The sequence below is a fragment of the Balaenoptera musculus genome, chromosome 17 (genome assembly GCF_009873245.2).
Source record: "Balaenoptera musculus isolate JJ_BM4_2016_0621 chromosome 17, mBalMus1.pri.v3, whole genome shotgun sequence".
Lineage (NCBI taxonomy): Eukaryota > Metazoa > Chordata > Mammalia > Artiodactyla > Balaenopteridae > Balaenoptera > Balaenoptera musculus.
The window spans coordinates 67,328,079-67,351,041 of NC_045801.1; the positions used below are offsets into that span (position 1 = coordinate 67,328,079).

At 36.4% G+C, this 22,963-nt stretch overlaps 1 protein-coding gene across 5 annotated transcripts in view; it reads right to left on the reverse strand.

Moving 5' to 3' along the window:
• Positions 1-22,963, reverse strand: part of PREX2 (phosphatidylinositol-3,4,5-trisphosphate dependent Rac exchange factor 2) — a 287,018-nt gene that overhangs the window by 201,929 nt on the left and 62,126 nt on the right. For all 5 annotated transcript variants that reach the window (XM_036830767.1, XM_036830768.1, XM_036830770.1 and 2 more), the window contains exons 2-4: positions 4,280-4,351; positions 3,029-3,151; positions 799-903 (exon numbers count right to left, since the gene is read on the reverse strand). In XM_036830767.1, coding sequence (XP_036686662.1) covers positions 799-903; positions 3,029-3,151; positions 4,280-4,351 — 300 coding nt within the window. The remainder of the gene's footprint in view (positions 1-798; positions 904-3,028; positions 3,152-4,279; positions 4,352-22,963) is intronic.

Consider the following 22,963-nt stretch of genomic DNA (forward strand, 5'->3'; position numbering starts at 1 on the left):
TAATGGTGCGAGTGGAAAAGAACTGTAAATGGGCATTTTATTTGGAAAAGAGCTGTAAATGGGCATTTTATTTTTCGTTTTAAATGAGCTGATCCAGGCTCTAAAACTGGATCGTGGAGAGGTCTGTTCCACTCCTCAATTTGTTAAATTTCACTGGATTCTATTTACAGTGTGGTTCTCACTGGCAATTGCAATGTCCAAGAAACTGCCAAACTATGCATTTATTTGTACTATCCTGAAGAAATTAAACACAGATTCTTGCTCTTTTTATGAACACTGAATATGGAATGTATGTAGGAGAAAAGTCAATCTTGAAAATTCTTTTCTACCATCCCCGTGATGCATTTCCTTCCTGTCACTGCCCTACTTAGAGCTCTCTTAGCAGAAGTAAATGAAACTCTAGGGAGCTGAGGGATATAAAAGCAACTGTGAACTCTGGCATAAATGTCTTCTCTCACTAAGAACCTGTGGTTTCACAACTCACAATCAACCAGGAGAGGGCATGACAGTGCTTCCCCATAAACAAGCTTCTCCCAACTCTCACTTCTTTTCATTTTGTTCATTTCATTTGTGTGTGTGTGTGTGTGTGTGATTTTAAGAGCATATATATATAGAAATATAGTTGATTTACAGTCTCACTTCTTACATTTCTCAAATGACTCTCTAGCTTCCTAGCAGGGATATGTTAAAAACAGATGTCATACAAGCAGTTTTTACACCACACGGATGCTATTCCTTGGCTCTTAGTGGACCTATCAACAAATAACAGCATATGGTGATACATAAATATATACTTACCAAAAGAAATGTCCGGATTGTTCTTATTTTGTTAAGTTCAAAAAGCAATTTCTGTGCCTTCTCATGATTACTACAATATTCGTCGTAGATACGAAACTTGTCTTTCTGTGAATTCAGGTAAGAATAAGTTAGAGTCATTTTATGAGCCATTTTGAAATATTAAGTGTGATGTTTATGAACAAACTTTATTAAGTGTTTACTATGTTTCAAGAGCTATACTATGTGTATATATAAGTATGTTTAAATTTTCCCTGATCCATGAAGAATTGTCTAGGAAAGGAGATAGACTTGTATTAATTACAATCCAATATGATGTATGCAATAGGGCATAGTACCCTGCAGGTCATATGCACCAATCTGGACAGCTGTGTTTAAGAAGGACACTGACAAAGTGGAGAATAGTCAGCAACAAGCGACTGAGATAATGACAGACCCTGAAGATATTACATCTGAGAGGTCATCTCAGAGAGAGATGTTTGTTAGTATATAAAAGTAAGGGAATGGTAGCTACTTTCCAATAGCTGTCCTATTTATTGTAAAGGATTTACAACTCTTTGTAGCTCTAAAACACAATACTAGGACCACTGGGTGGAAATTGCAAGGGTCATGATGGGCAGTGATAGGCAGATTCAGGATTAATATAGAGATTTTCTAACAATTAGAGCTGTGACTAAAAGTGATCATGTAAAAACAAGATCAACAACCTTCATAGATGCTATAGAAGGGATTCTTTCATAAAAGGAGAAATTTCACACCATCTTGATCTCTAAAGCTCCCTTCCATCTGTAAGATTTTCTCCAAGTATCTATGAGCAATATCTATCAAATATCCCAGTAAATATTCCAGTAAAATATCCCAGTAAAAGAGGAAGACACAGAAAATGTAGTGACTGAATGGTAGAACAGAAGTGCGTCCTCTAAAATTTCAAAGACATGTATTTAGAAACACTGAGTGCTATTTTATACAGCCAGTAGAAAATGTATTGAATTACTTATTTCAAGAGATGGGATAAACCAGAAGAAAACAAACTTCAGAAATAGTTTAACTAAATTCATGGCTGACAGATTCATAGTGTGTTACTGAGGAAATAGATGTCAGGGTGCAAGATTCCCATGTGCAGCCCGGCACTGAGATAGTAACTACTCCAGCTGGCAGGAGATGTGCATTCTTTCATGAAAGGGAACAGTCTGGATTAAGTGGATACAAACACACGTGGCTTATAGTTTTGCCCAACGAAAGCTTGATCTTCCTATACCCAAGGAGTCTCTCCCTTTAAAATAATTATTTTTATGGAATATTTTCTGATTCTAAAAATAACATTTACAGAGTCTGCTCACCACATACAGAAATACAGATCTAGAAACTCCATATCATTACTTTATAAAAGACTGAAAATCAAAAATAAACAAAAATTGATTTCTATGACAAAATACTCCTATACGTTTTTAAATAAAACACTAATTGTATAGCATTTTGAAAAGTAAATGGATTCAAATTGGTATTCTGAAAATTAGCATCAGCAGAGTGGTAGAAATAGCAGCATTATTTCTCTTTTGTCAGTATGAATGCCCTTTAGTTCTGAAAACGATTTTCACCGTACAGGTGGCTTTTTACCTTGCAAATCGATTGCATAAATAATTTCAGCTATCACGTGCAAAGGGATGAAAATGATCATACAAGCACGACATATAATTTGAAATAACTAAGTACTGGCTTGTTCTTCTTCGGCACTGTTCAGTACACGCCTCTGAGAAAAATTCAGATGCAGGCATATGTGTACGTAGAGGGACCAGGTCTTTTCACCTCCAGGTTAGTCACAAGTCAATTAACAAGGGAATGTTTTGACTAATAAAAGGCTCATCGCACCATTGTAAAAGTAAGGATTTTCTGCCTCAAAAGAGAAATGCTCTATGTTTGAGAGAAACATAAAAATCCATTCATTATGAAACAGCCTGAATATTCATTAGAATTCAAAGCTACAGAGGATGCAAAAAACTAACTCGTTGGGAAGAAGAAAAGCCTGTTTATTCTTCACTGAATAAAATGGATGATGTGAGGCCCTCTCCCCTTTTCTGGCTCTAAGTGGAAGATTTCATTGGCCTTAAAAGACCCCAAACTTTTGGTGTCAGATTTTAATTCTAATGCTAAATTCCCACATACTACTGTGCCAAAAGTGAAACTTTAAATTTTAGGGGGAAAAGCTTTTAAAATAAACAGAAATTGATCCTACAAAGTGAAGAAAGCAGGTTCCCACTTCTTGCTGAGCATTCGGTTCTGGATGTAAGCATTCTTCCACGACTTTTAAGAATTCTTTATGTACTGCAAGGATATCTTCAATGTTTGAGAACAGCATCTGTAAATAAATGTGTAAGTGCAATAGTGAAGCAAGTTTTAAAAACATTCTATGGGAGTAGAGTATTTTCTCTCCAAGTTGAAAACGTCGGTGGGGAGCTGTCCTTCCCACCCCCCCGGCTGGCAGAGCACCCATTCTGTCTGGACATCCTCTCCCCTCCCACACAATTCTGGGAACCGGGAACCTAGTCCTGGCTCTCAAGACAATCCTGAGCAACTGAATCCAAGTATGGTCGTCGTCCCACCCCACTAAGGACAGCGGACTGCAGGTAAAAGAGCGCGGGCAGATTTGCTGGCGGACTTTGGGGGAAGGGCTTCTTTGCCCGTAGAAGTCCCTGCTATGGGAATCAAAGTACCTTCATGTCCCTTTGAGTAACAGGCGTCTTTTGCTTGCAACCAAAAGCACCCAAACTAAAACACTCCATGGTAAGGAGAATATAAACGTTACTACTGAATTTAATGGGAAACAGTCAGATGTGCCTATAAAGTCCTTGGGAATTGTTTATTTTCCGTAAAATAAAACAGCAAGTTGGCATCCAAAATAAATATCAATGATGATTTATACAATTTCAATGAATAATAATGACTATAGCACCATTAATTTTCATTTACCATCCCCCCCTTTTTTCCCCAAAACTCTTCACAATTTTCCTTCCCTACAGTTTAAAAGGAAATGCTTATACCTTTGTGAGCTGAAGATGCTGTGTGGACTTTTTCTGCCCCAGTGGACCATCCAAATCGTTTGCTCTCCAGGGGTCAGAGACTGGAAGCCGCATTTGCCCATATCCTGCCCCCCAGGCCCTCTAGCAATCCCCTCACACATGGTTCAGCTCCTTCCCCCTCAAGAGACATGAAGGTTCTTGGACCTGGGGATATTTTTTTCCTCCTTTCAAACGTTTCCAAGGTCTTGGCAAAGATTTCTCTCTGTCCTCTACACCATCCTCATAACCCCCGTTTCTTTTCCCAAACCCTAGTTTCCCTTTTTCTCATTGTTGGCCACACAATGACTGGGGACTGGCACAGAACTTATCCCCGAAGTGGAGACAAGTTGACGAGCCCTGAGGCAACATCCCACGGGTAAAATTTCATCTGAGGGGACCTTGTGCTGGGGTCGAGGGCACCTCCTCACCTTCACCGTTTCTTCTGTTACATTTTTGTCAAGTTTCGAGGCAGCGCACTGGTTCATCCGGTGTAAGAATGCCTGCAGGAAGCAGGAAAAGATACTATGAAGGCAACATTGGACTAATCAAATAACTGAGTGTTGATCTGAATTAACTGTTTTTTATAAGAAACCAAAGTTTAAAAATCCAATAACTATCGAGTGTAACAGTTTTGTTGTAAAAGGCAGAAATCTTGTGCGTTGCTTCTCCTACCTGGGAATTATATTTCCTTTATAGTTTTGGGGCAGGGCCAAAAGTGATCACGTAGATATGAATTAAACGTATCCACCAAGATCTCAAAGTTCTGCGGTAAAACACACAGAGTCAAATGTTTCCTAAACTTCTAAGTCTTGTGAAGCACAAAAGGCCAAAATCTAGCTAAAAATGGGATTTCTAATACAAACAAAAGGGCCAGAAATTCTAAAGGGAGCCCTTTAGAAGTGAGAGAAATTGAGGAAGTGAGGGAGGAAGGGAGAAAGAAAGGGACCTTCAAGAAGGAATGGAAGAATTTCCCATCCCCTCTTGCCCCATTCAAGTTTTAGGAAGCCAGAATTTGTATTTCTGGGATCAGGTCTGAGCTCTCCACAGCCCTATGGTAGGCAAATGAGTTCATTTGTATTTCAAAGATCTGGACCCTTACTGATGGTCATTAAGCCCATGACTAAATAAGCTATTATTTTAGCAAAGAAAAAAGGATAAAAAGAGTTATTTATACTGAGCCTTAAAAGAGAAAGTTTAGAAGGAAAAAAGACGAGACTTTCTATCCAGCAAATACAAGACGTTGCCCTTAAGACAACGTCCACTAACTACCTAGTGACCTCGTGAGATCATCCCTTCCCTTGTCTGTCTTCAGAACTCCAGCCACTACCTGCCAAGTCAGGGCACATAGAAGCTTGAAGGAATCTCAAGATACTGTATCAAACAAATGAAAATTAATGTAAGAATTTCATTTAAAAAAAAAAGAATTTCATTTTTGACATGCTATATTTACAAAGATTTAAAAGATTAACAAATCCAGGATTGTGCATAATATTCCAAAATTATCACCCTCAAGACATTGCTAATAACAGTATAAAATGGCACAACACTTCTGAGGACAACTTACAATATACCTCAAAATTTTAAGTGGGCATTCCCTTTAACTCAGTAATTCTACTTCTAGGAATTTATCCTAAGAAAATATTCAGACAAGGGGTTTCAGTGTATTGATTACAAAAGTGGAAACCACCTAAATGCCCATTATTAATGGGATCATTTAATATATTATGGTACATGCAAACTACAGAATACTGTGCAAAAGTACAATCATAAATGGAATGGGATGAAAATTATATATACATATGTGTGTATACAACAGATGTCTATAAAATACTGTTTGGCGAAAAAAATTACCGAACAGCATACTGGATGTGCACATACCTATACATACACACTTTCGTGTATATATACATATATACATATACACACACAACTGTATACGTGTGTACATATACATATATATTATATATACGAATATTACACATGTATATAATGTATACATATATACACATGTGTAATGTCAGTGTGCATTCATACTAAGAAAAAATATGTAGCATATACCAAAATGCAAACAGTGATTACCTCCAGGTGATAGGAAGATGACCTTTGTACACTTTCTTATTGTCAGACTATCTGGCTGTGTGCACGTTGTAACTTTTGTAAAGAAAAATAACAGAAGTATTTAAAGGAAACAAAACAAATGGGCCACAGATCTCACTTCTAGCTTTAGCTTCAGCACCATCTTGATTCCTGATTCAATGAGTTCACGTTTCAGATTCCATAACTACAAAGCCACATCAGTACTGACAGCCTCAAATGAATGAAAGAATTCAGCTGAATTAAATAAAATGAATATGAAAGTATTGGATGTCACCTTAACTTTTTTATTGGAAACGTGATACAATCTTTTGAAATATTATCTAAAGTTAGGTATAATTGGCAATGGAGAGAGATTTTCGAATTTTCTGACTTTAAGTGCCCATTTTAATTAGTGTTCGTCTAATTTTTAATTTTAGTTTTGTTTTTCTTGAATAGTTTTCCATATACCTATACTAAAAATGCTCCTTAGCTCTTTCCGTTTAGTCTTAAAACAGCACGGTTGCTTTGGTTGCCGAGTTTACATTTCATATTAACCACATAGGAAACATAACCTCTCGTGCAAGCAAAACTTAAACTTCACTTCTACATGTATAAACCTTATCTTCATAAACTGAACTCAGTCACATTCTGAAACCAACAAATTGAAGACAGGAGGTAGTGAAAATGAATCAAACTATGAGGTAGAAGGAAACATACAAGCTAATAAAGTAAACTCTATCTTTATCTGACTTTTTATCTTCAATCCTCCCTGACAATACAGAACTTTTTGTTTAACTGCATATGAAAGAAAACCTGGAACTTCTTAGCATTTCTAGCCAAGCATTTATTTTTCCCAAGAGCCTCATTTTATACAACAGTGAAGGCAGATTTAAGATAGTTTGCTCAGAGGGAAAAATCATGAAAACTCTGACATTTTTTACAAAATGTGTAATAAGTCTTCCTCTCTGAAGATAAACAACGTGTTCTCAGAATCATCCTTTAACAACCAGAATCTACAGAGTCCTTTCAGACTTTGGTAACTGGGGCATTTAATCTTTCTCCTATCAATCAAGGAAGCATTAATACCCTAGTCACAAAAACACATGAGATTTAATATGTTGTTTTATCTCTGTATTCATTCATTCTCCTTGGTTCAGAATTTCATCAGAATTAGATCATCTTCATTCTGATACAAATATATGGAAAATAAGTACCAGAAAATGGCTTTTAATGCTAGTGGTCCTCAAACTTTTCACTGTGTATAAGACTTGGAGAGTTTCTTCCAAATGCAGATTCTCCAGCCCTGTCCCCAGAAGGTCTGATTCAGCAGATTGGTTTAGGACCCAGAAATCTGCATTTTGAGCAAGTTCCCTAATACACTTGGTCCAGAGATCACAGTCTGATGATCTTTATGTTTATTCTTCCAAAGACTAAAGAAACAGACTGTGAAACAAATGAGTAAGACTCAATGGGAATAACGGGTTCACTTATTTCACCTTGACTTTCAACTCCAGGTCATACTCCCTCTATGTACAGTACCCTCTCGCTCAGCCACTTGGGGTTCCTGATGCCTCACCAGAGGACCCTCCCCCCAACAATGAAAATCACAATCTGGGCTGCGTAAACAGGTGATAATAATCTCTGAAGGCTCGGGAGATGCAGAGACAGGTGAGCCAGGTAAGACAGCCTAGGTCACCTTTGGAGGAAGGGAGGCTCGCAGGGGCCCCTCCCTGCACCTCCAGTTTGCAGGTGTGTAATTAGCACAGCACACACTCAGCAAACCAGCGCTCCCCTGACGATGACGTTGTACAGTGTATTCCCAGATATCTCTCTAGTCGTGGGCTGCTTTCTTCCCATTCAGAGAGCTCACCTCACCTTCTCTTCAATTTGCTCCACGTTGTTTTCCTCTCAACAAGAGTTTGATAAAATGTATTAAATGTGATGCATTAGTTAAAGTTTGAGAAAGTTAAAAATGTCACAAGTTTGCTACCAAGAAATCAAAAGAAGGAAGAAAACTCTTTCAGATAGAATAGGGAGATGACAGCAATCCCCTTTGGCCTTGTCCGTCCATCTGGGCCACTGCCAGCTCAAAAGTAAAGTCCATGATGAGTTTTATTCTCAGAATGCATTTGCTTATCTTATAATTTCAGTGTACTAAATGATAATCTTTCTCAACTCATTTTTGTCCTTCCCACTCTTTTCATCAGTCAGGCACACACAGATCACTCTCAAATATCGCACAGATTTTAACAGTTCGCACTTTTATTTTTATTTTATTTATTTATGTATTTATTTATGGCTGTGTTGGGTCTTCGTTTCTGTGCGAGGGCTTTCTCTAGTTGCGGCAGGTGGAGGCCACTCTTCATCGCGGTGCGCGGGCCTCTCATTATCGCGGCCTCTCTTGTTGCGGAGCACAGGCTCCAGACGCGCAGGCTCAGTAATTGTGGCTCACGGGCCTAGTTGCTCCGCGGCATGTGGGATCTTCCCAGACCAGGGCTCGAACCCGTGTCCCCTGCATTGGCAGGCAGACTCTCAACCACTGCGCCACCAGGGAAGCCCCCGCACTTTTAATTCTAGATACCTGATGCCAATCTGAATTTCATATCATACAGGGATTAAACCTTATTACTCCTATAAATATTCTACATTCAGAATGATTTTAGCAGCAACCTGTCACCTTGAAACTGTGGCTATTTAATATCAATAGACATGGATAAATTTTACATATGAAGGATTTAAGAGAAGCCGCACTATTGCAGGAAAAAGTGTACTCATTTCATGAAAATACGTGGAAAAAATAAGAGTAAATATTTTCCTTTTACCTCTTGAACTTAAAACAATATTATGACATCAAAATTCTTTGGAAGACAGTGTTTTGTTTTGTCTTCCTGAGAAAAAAACAAAGTCCTATTAAGTGAAAAAGGCTTATCATTTGAGTTTGCCTTGAATACCTGGTTGATCGTGGTGCCATTTTATTGGAATGGAGAAGTCGAAATGAGGAGTAATTGTTGGAGTGGGAGAATCAGCTTGTCCTGGCCATGTTGAATTTGAGATGCCTACTGGACACCAATGTAGAGATCTCAAGTAGGGAGGTAGCTGCACTGATCTTGGTTTCTGAGGGGAGTTCGAGGCTGAAGTTAAAGAGTTGAGTGCCCCTGGCACAAAGACATAACTCAGGGAAAGTGTTCATAACTCAGGGAAGAGAGAAGAGACAACTGGCCCCAGTTCACTGGAGAAAGTATATAGATAGAAAAGAAAAAAAAGCCCCAGGACATAACCTTGGGGGCACTCTAACATTTAGAGATCAAGCAGAAGAAGAGAAACCAAAGAAGCCAGTAAGGTAGGAAGGAGCAAAACCAGGAGAGTATAGTGTCACAAAAGCCAACAGAGAGAGGGCTTCAAGAAAGAAGGGGTGGTCAATCGCTTTAACAGTGCTGAGAATTCAGGTAAGGTACAGATATATGACTTGACAACACAAGGTCGGTCACTGGTGATCTTGACCATGGCACTCCCAAATGAATGGATAGAAGGAGAAATGGAAAATAAAAAGATGGAGTCTATAATCACAGAAAACGATTAAAAGTTTTTAAAGTTTTGCTGAGAGAGGGAGCAGAGATATGTAGGTGAATTTAGCATAAGGAACGGTTTATTTTTTAAGCTAGAAAATACTAGCTCAATTCATCGTTCGAGTTACGTTTTACGTTCCCTTATTATACTTTTGGCAAATCCTTCATAAATTCTCCAGTCCACTGGATCTCACTTTTTCCTGAACACCCATTGAGTCCCAATTTTTTGAGCAGGACTCCTTTATTTAACATGAAAAAAAGTAATAGACATGCATATTGTGGTGTTAAGGTCTGTAAATTTAAATACATATTAACTATTAACCACTAAACAAAATTCAATGATAAGCATTGTTCTTGGCAGTGGTTCTTAAACATTTTAATCTCAGGACTCCTTTACACTCTTAAAAATTACGGAGAACCGCAAAGAGCTTTTATTTATGTGTATTATTATCTATCAATATTTAATATGTTAGCAACTAAAACTAAGGAAAATTTTAATATTTGCTATCCAAAAAATTCATTTATTTACAAATTCATTTAAAATTAACAATTATAAGCCCATTACATGTTAACATATATAACATACTTTTACGAAAAACAGCTATCTTTTCCTAAAAAATTTTAGTACGAAGTATGGTACTATCTTATAATAATGCAAATTTCTTTAATGTCTGGCTTAATAGAAAATAGCTGAATTCTCAAATGCTTCAATGCATTGTGATATATTGTTTGGAAACATACTTTCAATGATAGTTGGAAAAGGGAAAAATATGTTCATTGTTATAACATTTTCAGTGAGTTCTGAATATTCTTCTTTAATACAACAACAAAATTCAATAAGTGGTAGTTTCTTAAAGGTAGTCATGATGGGGAATTTGAAACCGTATCAGTGAACTTTTCGTACTCTGTTACCTTAAAATCCATTGACCTATCTTGGAATTTGAAGAGACCTTTTATCCATGTTTGATGTTGTACATTTTTTAATAGTGATTCACTGAGAGTTATGCATATCTTCCAAATATTAACAAATTTCATTATTCAATATTAAAAAAACACATCACATTAGTTAATATCAGTATATCCAACTCATTAGAAAAGTCTTTAAGTATAAGGAAGCTGCCAAGCTCACAGTGATAGACATAAATTTTCCAAACACTAAATTCACTTGAATTTATCACCATAAGCAAATACTATCAGTTTTTTTTTCTTGCAATGACAGGCTCACTTCATTCTTTTTTGAGAAAATATCTTCCAAATACCCAAATACCCCAAATCTGAAACCACAGTTCATCCCACAGCTGCTGTTTCAAGTAAATATGATGTTCCATAGCAACTCAATCATACCCAGTCTTTCCCTGGAGACAACCATAACACTTGCATACGCAGCAAAGTACCTAGCTATATCTCCCATCTCATCACACAGAATATTAAACAGATGTGCTTAAGAGTCAAGATTTAATAAAATTAATAATTTTTACAGCTTTATCCAGAACATTCTTCAGTGCAACCGGCATCCCCAACCACCCACGCGAGTGGGTGACAGTGAAGTATACAGTGACAACTAGTACAGTTTGGTGCCACTGCGCTGACTCACGCTAAAGCACCAGCAGCTTTACACATCATTGCTTTGCACCATTAGTGCAAACATCAACACACAAACAGGTGAAAACATAATTACAACTTACCAGATCACAATCGTCTGAGCTGAAATGTTTGCCAGGAGCAGTACACGTTAGGAAATCCTGAACTGTAACTGACAAATTACTGGAGGCTCAGTATGGACAAGTCTGAGGATTAAAACTCCAGGGGGACCCAGTCAAAGGAGGGAGGGGAGGGCTCACACTTTTGTGAGTTTTTCCTCCAGGAGCTTTACCAGTTTCTCACAGTGAATATCAGAGTGAAATCTTCTCCTGTGCCGTAGAGGGAGGGGAAAAATAACCATTTTGAAATACATCAAAGCATTCTGTTCTTCTTAATGAGGCCTGATCAAGAAGAAACTATTTTACCAGAGTCTACATTATTGGGGTTACAGCAGAGCCTAATTGAACTGTGGGAAGAGAAATGCTGACTCCTGCCTGCTCTAGTCTTCCAGATGGGAAAAGAAAAATACTCAACCCTAACTTACACTTGCCAACTTTTTCCATATAAGGAGGGGGGACTACTGAGAAAAAACTGGTGAAGTTCACAGCTCAGGGACACAGGCTCACCAAAACACTTAATCATAAGACTACAGAACACTTCCCATCCCCCCACATCTTACTTACCACACACTAAAGGCCTATTTACCAGAGTTCCTTTCACACAGTACATCATGCCTGGCTTTCAACCAAAAATTACAAGGCATACTAAAAGACAAAAAAAGCAGATAGAAGAGACAGAGCAAGCATCAGAACCAGACTCAGATATGGCAGAGATGTTGGAATTATCAGACCAGGAATTTCAAACAACTAGGAGTAATATGCTAAGGGTTCTGCTGAAAAAAGTAGACAACATGCAAGAACAGATGGACAATGAAAGCAGAGAGATGGAAATTCTAAGAAAGGATCAAAAAGAAATCCTAGAGATTTTTTTAAAACTGTAACATAAATGAAAAATGCCTTTGATGGGCTCATTAGTAGACTCGAGTAAAGAATCACTGACTTTGAGGATATGGCAATAGAAACTTCCAAAACTGAAAAGCAAAGGAAAAAAAAAAAAAAAAGACTGAAAGAAATGGGATAGAATATCCAAAAACTCCACAGTTCTCCACAATGACATAAGGTATAATATATGCATAATGGGAATAACAGAAGGAAAAGAGAGATGAGAGAACAGAAGAAATATTCAAACAATAATGACGAAGAATTTCCCCAAATTCATGTCAGATACCAAACCACAGATTCAGGAGGGTCAGAATACCAAACAAGATAAATGCCCCCAAAGCCCCACAATTAGACATATATTCAAACTGAAAAAAATCAAAGATTAAAAGAAAATCTTGAAAGAGCCAGAGGAAAAAAACACCTTACTTACAGAGGAACAAAGAAAAGAATTACATTTGACTTTTCCTCAGAAACCATGCCAGCGAGAAGAGAATGGAGTGAAATATTTAAAGTGTTGGGAGTAAAAAAATCACCAACCTAGAATTCTGTACCCTGTGAAACTATACTTCAAAAGTGAAGGGGAAATAAAAACTCTCAGACGAACAAAAATGGAGTGGTAGACCTGTCTTGCAAGAAAGAGTAAATGTTCTTAAAACAGAAGGAAAATGATATGGGTCAAAAATTTGGATGTACATAAAAAAAGAAAAAAAAAATCAGAGAGAAGGAACAAATGAAGGGAAAATAGAAACTTTTATTTTTCTTATTCTAAATTGATCTAAAAGATAAAAGTTTGTTGAAAAGAATAACAGCAACAATGTATTCAATTATGTGTGTATATATATGTGTGTATACATACACAAGCTTATGTACAAGTGACATGAATGACAGCAATGATACAAGGAAGAAGAGGGAGGTATTAGGAATATTTTGTTATTATAAGGTACTTGCATTACCCATGAAGAGTTATAGTGTTATTTGAAGGTGTACTTGAATCACTTGTAAAAGCATATTGCAAACTCTAAGGCAACCACTAAAAAAAAGTTTAAAAAGAAGTATAATTGATATACTAAGGAAAGAGAGAAAATGGAATCAATAAGATGCTCAATTAAAGCCACAGAAAGAATGGAAGACAAAAACAGAAAAAAAGGGAAATAAATAGAAAACAGTAACAAATATGGTAGATATTAATCCAACTATATCAGAATCACACTGAATGTCAAGGGTCTAGATACACCAATTAAAAGAGGTTGTCAGAGTGGATCAAAAAACAATACCCAACTCTACATTGTCTAAAAGAAACCCACTGTAAATATAAAAACACATATAGATTGAGAAAAGGGATGGTAAAAGATATACCATGCTAACATTAATCAAAACAAAGCAGAAGAAGCTATATTAATTTCTGACAGAGCAGACGTCAAAAGCAAGATGAGTTCTCAGAGGTAATTAAAAAAATGTCAGTTCTCCAAGAACACATAAAAACCCTTAACATGTATGTGTCTAACAAGAGCATCAAAATACATGAGGCAAAAACTGATAGAACTGCAAGGAGAAATAGATGAGTCCACTATCATTGTTGGGGACTTAATTTTTTATCAGAAGTGAAAATATCCAGCAGGCAGAAAATCAGTAAGGACATAGCTAAACTCAACAACATTATCAATTAGCTGGATATAATGGACATCAATAAACTATATACAACTACGCAGAAAGTACATTCTTCTCAAGCTCTCATGGAATATTGACCAAAACAGAGCATATTCTGGGGGATAAAACACATCCTAACAAATCTAAAAGAATAGATATCATATAATATCTGCTCAGACCACAATGGAACTAATTAAACTAGAAATCAATAATAGATAGTTAGAAGACCCCAAAATGCATGGATATTAAACAATATACTTCTAAATAACACATGGGTCAAATAAGAAGTCTCAAGAGAAATATGAAAACATTCTGAAAAAAATGAAAATACAGCTCACCAAAATTTGTGGGATGCAGCAAAAGAAGTGCTTAGAGGGACATTTATAGCATTGAATGCATACATTAGAAAAGAAGAAAGATTTGGACTCCCCTGGTGGTCCAGTGATTAAGACTCTGTGCTTCCACTGCAGGGAGCATGGGTTCAATCTCTGGCCAAGGAAGTTCCACATGCCATGCGGCGCAGCCAAAAAGGAAAAAAAAAAAAAAAAAGAAAGAAAAGAAGAAAGAATTAAATCAATCATCTAAGCTTTTGCATAGGAAAGAAGAGCAAACTAAATCCAAAGTCAGCAAAGGAAAAAATAATAAAAATTAGAGGAGAAATCAGGAAAATTTAAAACACAAAATCAATAGCAAACTCAACAAAACCAAAAGCTGGTTCTTTGCAAAGACAAATAAAATGATAAGCCTCTAGCCAGATTAATGAGAGAGAGAGAGAGAGAGAGAGTAGAGACGCAAAATTACTAGTATCACAAATGAAAAATACAACATCATCACAGATCCCATGGACATAAAAAGGATAATAATGGAATATTATAAAAAATATTATGACCACAAATGATAACTTAAGTGAAATGGATCAATTCCTTGACAGACATGATCTTCCAAAATTCACACAAAAAGAAATACAATTTAAATAGGACTATATCTATTTAAAGGAACTGAATCAATATTTAATAACCTTCCAAAATAGAAAAGCACCAGACCAAACGAGTCCACTAGTGAATTCTATGAAACATTTAAGGGAGAAATTATATCAATTCTCTAGAGTGTCTTTCAGAAGACTAAAGTAGAAGAAATACTTCCTAACTTGTTCTGTGAGGCCAGCATCCCTAATAACAAAATCAGACAGATTTCACAGGAAAACTACAGACCAATATCATTCATAAACTAGATTCTAAAATCCTAAACAAAATATTTACAAATAAAATCTGAAAATGTATAAAAAGAATTGTACACCACAGGCAAGTGGGATAATCCCAGATATGCAAAGCTGGTTCAACATTTGAAAATCAACTAATGTAATCCATCACATCAATAGTATAAAAAGAAAAACCATATGACCATAACAGTAGATGCATAAGATGCATCTGACAAAACCTAACAGCCATTCACAAAAAATGCTCTCAGCAAACTAAGAATAGAGGAGAACATCCTCAACATTACAGAAAGTCTTTTAAAACCCTACAGCTAGCATTATACATAATGGTGAGAAACTAGAAGCTTTCCCTATAAAACAAAACAAACAAACAAATATAACAAAACAGAAAAAGACTTACAGATACAGAGAACAAACTAGTGGTTACCAGAGGGGAGCGGGGGGGTGGGGAAGGTGCAAAACAGGTTAAGGGAATTAAGAGGTACTAAATAAATAAGTCACAGGGATGTAATGCACAGCAGACAGGATATAGTCAATATTTTATAATAACTTTGTATGGTGTGTAATATATAAAAATACTGAATCACTATGGTGTACACCTGAAACTAATATAATATTGTAAGTCAACTATACCACAATAAATAAAAAATTAAAATAAGTTTTAAAAAGAAGAAACAAGAAGCATTCCCACTAACATCAGGAACAACACAAGGATGTCTCCTCTTACCACTCCTGTTCAGCACTGTACGGAATTCCTAGCTAATGCAAGACCAAAAAAACGAAATAAAAGGCATATAGATTGGAAAGAAAAAATGAATTTGCCTTTGTTTGCAAATGTATAATTGTCTATGTAGAAAATCCAAAAGAATTAACCAAAAAACTCCCACAACTAATAAGCAATTATAGCAAGGTTGTAGGATACAAGGTTAATATACAAAAGTCGATCGCTTTTCTATGTACCAACAATGAACAAGTGGAATTTGAAATTGAAAACCCAATTCTCGTACATTAGCACCTCCAAAATTAAATACTTAGGTACAAATCTAACAAAATATATACAACATCTATATGAGGAAAACTAAAGAACTCTGAATAAAAAATATCAAAGAAGAATTAAATATTCCACATTCATGGATAGGAAGAGTCAATAATGTCAAGATGTTAGTTCTTCCAACTTGACCTGTAGATATAACACAATTCCAAATAAATTCCAGCAAGTTATTTTGTGAATCTCAATGATTCTAAGTTTATCTGGAGAGATAAAAGACACAGAATAGACGATACTGAAGAAGAATAAAATCAGAGAACTGACATTACTTGACTTCAAGGCTTACTATAAAGCTACAGTAATCAAAAGAGTGTTGTATTGGCAAAAGAATAGACAAATAGATCAATGGAACCCAACAGAGGCCCCAGAAATAGATTCACACAAATACAGTCAACTGATCTTTGACAAAGGAGCAAAGGCAAAAAATGGAGAAAGAACAATCCTTTCAACAAACGGTGCTGGAACAACTGTATATCCACATGCAAATTAAAAAGCAGCAGCAGCTAGACATGGACCTTACATCTTTCAGAAAAATTGACTCAAATCATGGAACTAAATGCAAAATGCAAAGCTAGAAGATAACATAAGAGAAAATATAGTTGACCTTGGGTAGGGTGATGACTTTTTTAGATACAACACCAAAGGCATGATCTATGTAAGAAATAACTGATAAACTGGACTTCATTAAAATTAAAATTTCTGCTCTGTGAATGATAAGATAACGGGAAGACTAGCCACAAACGGGGAGAAAATATATGCCAAAGATATATATGATGAAAGACTGTTACCCAAAATATACAAAGAACTCTTAAAACTCGACAAAAAGAAAATGAACAACCAGATACTTAAAATGGGCAGAAGAATTGAACAGATACCTCACCAAAGAAGATATGTAGGTGACAAATAAGCATATAAAAAGATGCTCAAATCTTATGTTATTAGGCAATTGAAAATTAAAATGACAACGAGGTACCACTACACACTTACTAGAAAGGACAAAATCCAAAGTACTGACAACACCAAAGGCTGGTGAGAACGTGGAGCAATCAGGAATTCTCATTCACTGCTGGTGGGAATGCAAAATGGTACAGCCACACATGGGTATCCATCACTCTACAAACCATCAAAAAAAAAAAATATATATATATATATATATAAGCCACATCTGGATTATTCAGGTGCCTGAAGAGATCACAATGATACCTAAATAGCATATCACAAAATCCAGTGAAAGCCCTTTTTTTAAAAAATATTTATTTATTAGTTATTTATTTTGGCTGCACTGGGTCTTAGTTGCGGCACATGGGCTCTTCTTAGTTGTGGCATGTGGGATCTTTAGCTGCGGTTCTTAGTTGCAGCATGCGGACTCAGTTGCGGCAGGCATGCGGGATCTAGTTCCCTGACCAGGGATTGAACCCTGGCCCCCTGCATTGGGAGCACAGAGGCTTACTCACTGGCCCACCAGGGAAGTCCCCAGTGAAAGCCCTTTGAATGTTGTTTTCTTATGATTCAGACCCAAAAGGATTTGTTGTGTCATAATTGTTGAGGACTTTTTAATACCTGCTCAATTTTGCATCAAAAGATGTTTTACTCTTTCAGAACAACTATTAATTCAAAGTGAACATCACCACCATCTGAGAGCCTAGGTAAAGATAATTTTTCATTATACCATCCAGATTTTTTAAACTCCTTTGGCTGAAACTTCTCCCAGGATTTGAGGATAATTAAAACATTATTGGGCTTCCCTGGTGGCGCAGTGGTTGAGAATCTGCCTGCCAATGCAGGGGACACGGGTTCCAGCCCTGGTCTGGGAAGATCCCACATGCCGCGGAGCAACTGGGCCCATGAGCCACAACTACTGAGCCTGCACGTCTGGAGCCCGTGCTCCGCAACAAGAGAGGCCGCGATAGTGAGAGGCCCTCGCACCGCGGTGAAGACTGGCCCCCACTCGCCGCAACTAGAGAAAGCCCTCGTGCAGAAACAAAGACCCAACACAGCCAAAACTAAATAAATAAAATTAAAAAAAAAAAAAAAAAACATTATTTAGTGTCTTCTATTTGTCTTCAGCACGCCAAAGGCAGCATGATGAACCGTGATTTTCAGGAGTTCTCAAGGAAAGAATTCATCTTTGTCAGCAGCTAATTAGTGCACTAACTACACACAAGACACACAATTTTAAAGATGTTTAATAGTCAGGTGGCTGGAAAGTCAAATGGACAGAAGATAAAAGAGAAATCAGAATCATTCTCAATGGAATTATAGTCATGTGTAAAATTATTAAAAGTAAAAGTGAAAATTTAGGAAATTTATTGAGATGGTTACAATAAAAACTACAATAAATGCAAACATTTCTGAAGTGTGTCGTTTGTTAATTTTTAAAGTTTTGTTAAGTTTTCGTTTTTTAAAATTTTTGCTATGTTTTTTGTGATTTTGATTCCCACCATCTCATCTCACAGTTCAGCCTGTAAAAATAGGTATATTGTAGCTGTCTTTCTTGGATATTTAACTTCCATTGACCTAAGGCAATGAGTTAGTCTAAAGCAGAGGTCGAGAAGAGTAGTGGTATTTTTTCTTAGTAGAGGTATTTTTAAACATAGCACAGAGTGGTTAAAACATTGATTCAACTGCTAACGTTTAAAGAAATAACAGCATTCACATAAAAGTAACTATAGTCTCTCTTCAAACACTAGGGAAAAATCAACAAAGGTCTCACATTCCTGAATGGCTGCAATGGGCTAGAGCAAAGGCAGCCACAAGTTTTCATTTGTTTCAGTCACCACTATTCCCTATTATCCCTACACCAAAGTGAAACGCTAACTGTTATTTATTCTCACACTAATGTTGTTATCATTCTTACACAAAAATCCATTTTATTCATGTTTGTGACTTAGAAATTTCCACAGCCATTTCAGTTTTCAGCCCAGTCTTGAGGTTTTGCAATGGCCCTCTTGGCTCTGATAAATTTTTAATACTGATCATTCCAGAGTTCTAAGTTTTAAAATAGCATTTGATCTTAAAGTATTTGAGTGAAAAAGTACTCCCAAGATAAGAGAGACATAAAAACCTTAAATAGAAAAACTAAGAAAACTTAACACCTAGTTACTTAACACCTAGTTTTTCAAAGAATTCACAATCAAGTTAGATGCTAATTCTTAGAAGTGATATTTTCTACAGACAACTCTGCAAACCATGTCTACAGCAAGTTTTCTCAAAGACTGAAAAAACTCTAAGTCCTTTAATTTAAACTATTACTTTTTTAAAATAAAGTGACTTTTTGGGCAATAAACTCTTCTTGGCTTAGACATTCTAAGTATCATTTGATTTCTAATGATCTCTTGTTCCTTGTATTGTTTTGGGTGATGGATCTCTCCACAATAGTCAGGGATACACCAAACTTTAGGGAGAAATCAACTAAATAAAGTAGATAAGATTAAGAAACACCCAATGATTACAGTCAGCTGTTTTGAAACCCCCTCAAAATTAACCCTCCATGTTCCCCCCCAACCCACCTGCAAACAGCTACCCACATACCTATACAGACACAGGATGCCTCCTAGATGTGGAGTTCAGCCCTATGGTTAGCATCTATGAAGCCAAAGGCTCTAAGCCTCAGTTTCCTCACTCAGTAAATCACGTTAAAAATAATAATATCTATCTTTTGGACAGATGAAGAGATTTCACAGAGGTCATTTTTGTTGGCACTTGACACAGTGCTAGTGCCTAATTAGGACCAAATAAATGTTAGCCATCCAATACCACTGATGAACATAGATACAAAAATCCTCAACAAAATATTAGCAAACAGAATCCAACAGCACATTAAAAGGATCATACACCATGATCAAGTGGGGTTTATCCCAGGAAAGTAAGGATTCTTCAATATACACAAATCAATCAATGTGATACACCATATTAACAAACTGAAGGATAAAAACCGTATGATCATCTCAATAGATGCAGAAAAAGCTTTGGACAAAATTCAACACCCATTTATGATAAAAACCCTCCAGAAAGTAGGCATAGAGGGAACTTACCTCAACATAATAAATACCATATATGACAAACCCACAGCCAACATCGTTCTCAGTGGTGAAAAACTGAAAGCATTTCCACTAAGATCAGGAACAAGACAAGGTTGCCCACTCTCACCACTATTATTCAACATAGTTTTGGAAGTGTTAGCCACAGCAATCAGAGAAGAAAAAGAAATAAAAGGAATCCAAATTGGAAAAGAAGAAGTAAAACTGTCACTGTTTGCAGATGACATGATACTATACATAGAGAATCCTAAAGATGCTACCAGAAAACTACTAGAGCTAATCAATGAATTTGGTAAAGTAGCAGGATACAATATTAATGCACAGAAATCTCTTGCATTTCTGTACACTAATGATGAAAAATCTGAAAGAGAAATTAAGGAAACACTCCCATTTACCACTGCAACCAAAAGAATAAAACACCTAGGAATAAACCTACCTAAGGAGACAAACGACTTGTATGTAGAAAACTATAAGACACTGATGAAAGAAATTAAAGATGATACAAACACATGGAGAGATATACCATGTTCTTGGATTGGAGGAATCAACACTGTGAAAATCACTATATTACCCAAAGCAATCTACAGATTCAATGCAATCCCTATCAAACTACCAATGGCATTTTTCAAAGAACTAGAACAAAAAGTTTCACAATTTGCATGGAAGCACAAAAGACCCCGAATAGCCAAAGCAATCTTGAGAAAGAAAAATGGAGCTGGAGGGATCAGGCTCCCTGACTTCAGACTATACTACAAAGCTACAGTAATCAAGACAGTATGGTACTGGCACAAAAACAGCACCAGTGGATCAATGGAACAGGATAGAAAGCCCAGAGATAAACCCATGCACATATGGTCACCTTATCTTTGATAAAGGAGGCAAGAATGTACAATGGAGAAAAGACAGCCTCTTCAACAAGTGGTGCTGGGAAAACTGGACAGCTACACGTAAAAGAATGAAATTAGAACACTCCCTAACACCATACACAAAAATAAACTCAAAATAGATTAAAGACCTAAATGTAAGGCCAGACACTATAAAACTCTTAGAGGAAAATAAAGGAAGAACACTCTTTGACATAAATCGCAGCAAGATCCTTTTTGACCCACCTCCTAGAGAAATGGAAATAAAAACAAAAATAAACAAATGCTACCTAATGAAACTTAAAAGCTTTTGCACAGCAACAGAAACCATAAACAAGACGAAAAGACAATTCTCAGAATGGGAGAAAATATTTGCAAATGAAGCAACTGACAAAGGATTAATCTACAAAATATACAAGCAGCTCATGCAGCTCAAGGTCAAAAAACAAACAACCCAATCCAAAAATGGGCAGAAGATCTACATAGACATTTCTCCAAAGAAGATATACAGATTGCCAACAAACACATGAAAGGATGCTCAACATCACTAATCATTAGAGAAATGCAAATCAAAACTACAATGCGGTATCACCTCACACCGGTCAGAATGGCCATCATCAAAAAACCTATAAACAATAAATGCTGGAGAGGGTGTGGAGAAAAGGGAATTCTCTTGCACTGTTGGTGGGAATGTAAATTGATGCAGCCATTATGGAGAACAGTATGGAGGTTCCTTAAAAAACTAAAAATAGAACTACCATATGACACAGCAATCCCACTACTGGGTATATACCCTGAGAAAACCATAATTCAAAAAGAGTCATGTACCACAATGTTCATTGCAGCACTATTTACAATAGCCAGGACATGGAAGCAACCTAAGTGTCCAATGACAGATGAATGGATAAAGAAAATGTGGCACATACACACAATGGAATATTACTCAGCCATAAAAAGAAACGAAACTGAGTTATTTGTATTGAGGTGGATAGACCTAGAGCCTGTCATACAGAGTGAACTAAGTCAAAAAGAGAAAAACAAATACTGCATGGTAACACATATATATGGAATCTAAAAAAAAAAAAAAAGGTTCTAAAGAACCTAGGGGCAGCACAGGAACAAAGACTCAGATATAGAGAATGGACTTGAGGACACGGGGAGGGGGAAAGGTAAGCTGGGACGAAGTGAGAGAGTGGCATGGACATATATACGCTACCAAATGTAAAATAGATAGCTAGTGGGAAGCAGCCGCATACCACAGGGAGATCAGCTTGGTGCTTTGTGACCACCTAGAGGGGTGGGATAGGGAGGGTGGGAGGGAGACGCAAGAGGGAGGGTATATGGGGATATATGTATACGTATAGCTGATTCACTTTGTTATACAGCAGAAATTAACACACCATTGTAAAGCAATTATACTCCAATAAAGATGTTTAAAAAAAAAGAAACTATTGATATTAGGGGATATTTGTCATTTTGCAGTAGTTGAGCAAATTTTCTGCATCTTGGTGGATATGTAACAAAACTCATAGATAAAGTTTGAATAGACATTAGCTTTTTCTTTGTTATTTTACATATCCCAGGTCAGAACAAGATGCATAAAATATTTTTTAGTTATCATAGCTTTTTTCTTTTTCCTGGAAGGAATGTTTTCTTCTTTACCTGCACCCAACTCACCTCATGAATATTCAACTGTTGACAGCATTGCAAGCCAATAACCATGGAAATGAACTCATTAGTAACAGTTTGGTGGCTCTTATTTACCTTATGAAGTATGTAGAAGTATTTATGATATTCCTATTTCATTTTCTTCTTGGTTTTTGAAATGGGATTATTGATAATAATGTTACCCCAGATTTTCACAGTCGAGTTTATTTTTCTCCCACTTCTTGAATGTATAAGTAAATGCTTTCAGATATTTGCCTTCTTGCAGATTGTTAATATAACTTTTATGAAGAAAATTATGAATAAAAATTATGAATGGTTAAAAACCATTTTAAAATTTTTAAATATTCTACATATTTATACAGACACAATACCTATTCCTCTTATTAGTGCATTGATTAAAACTTGC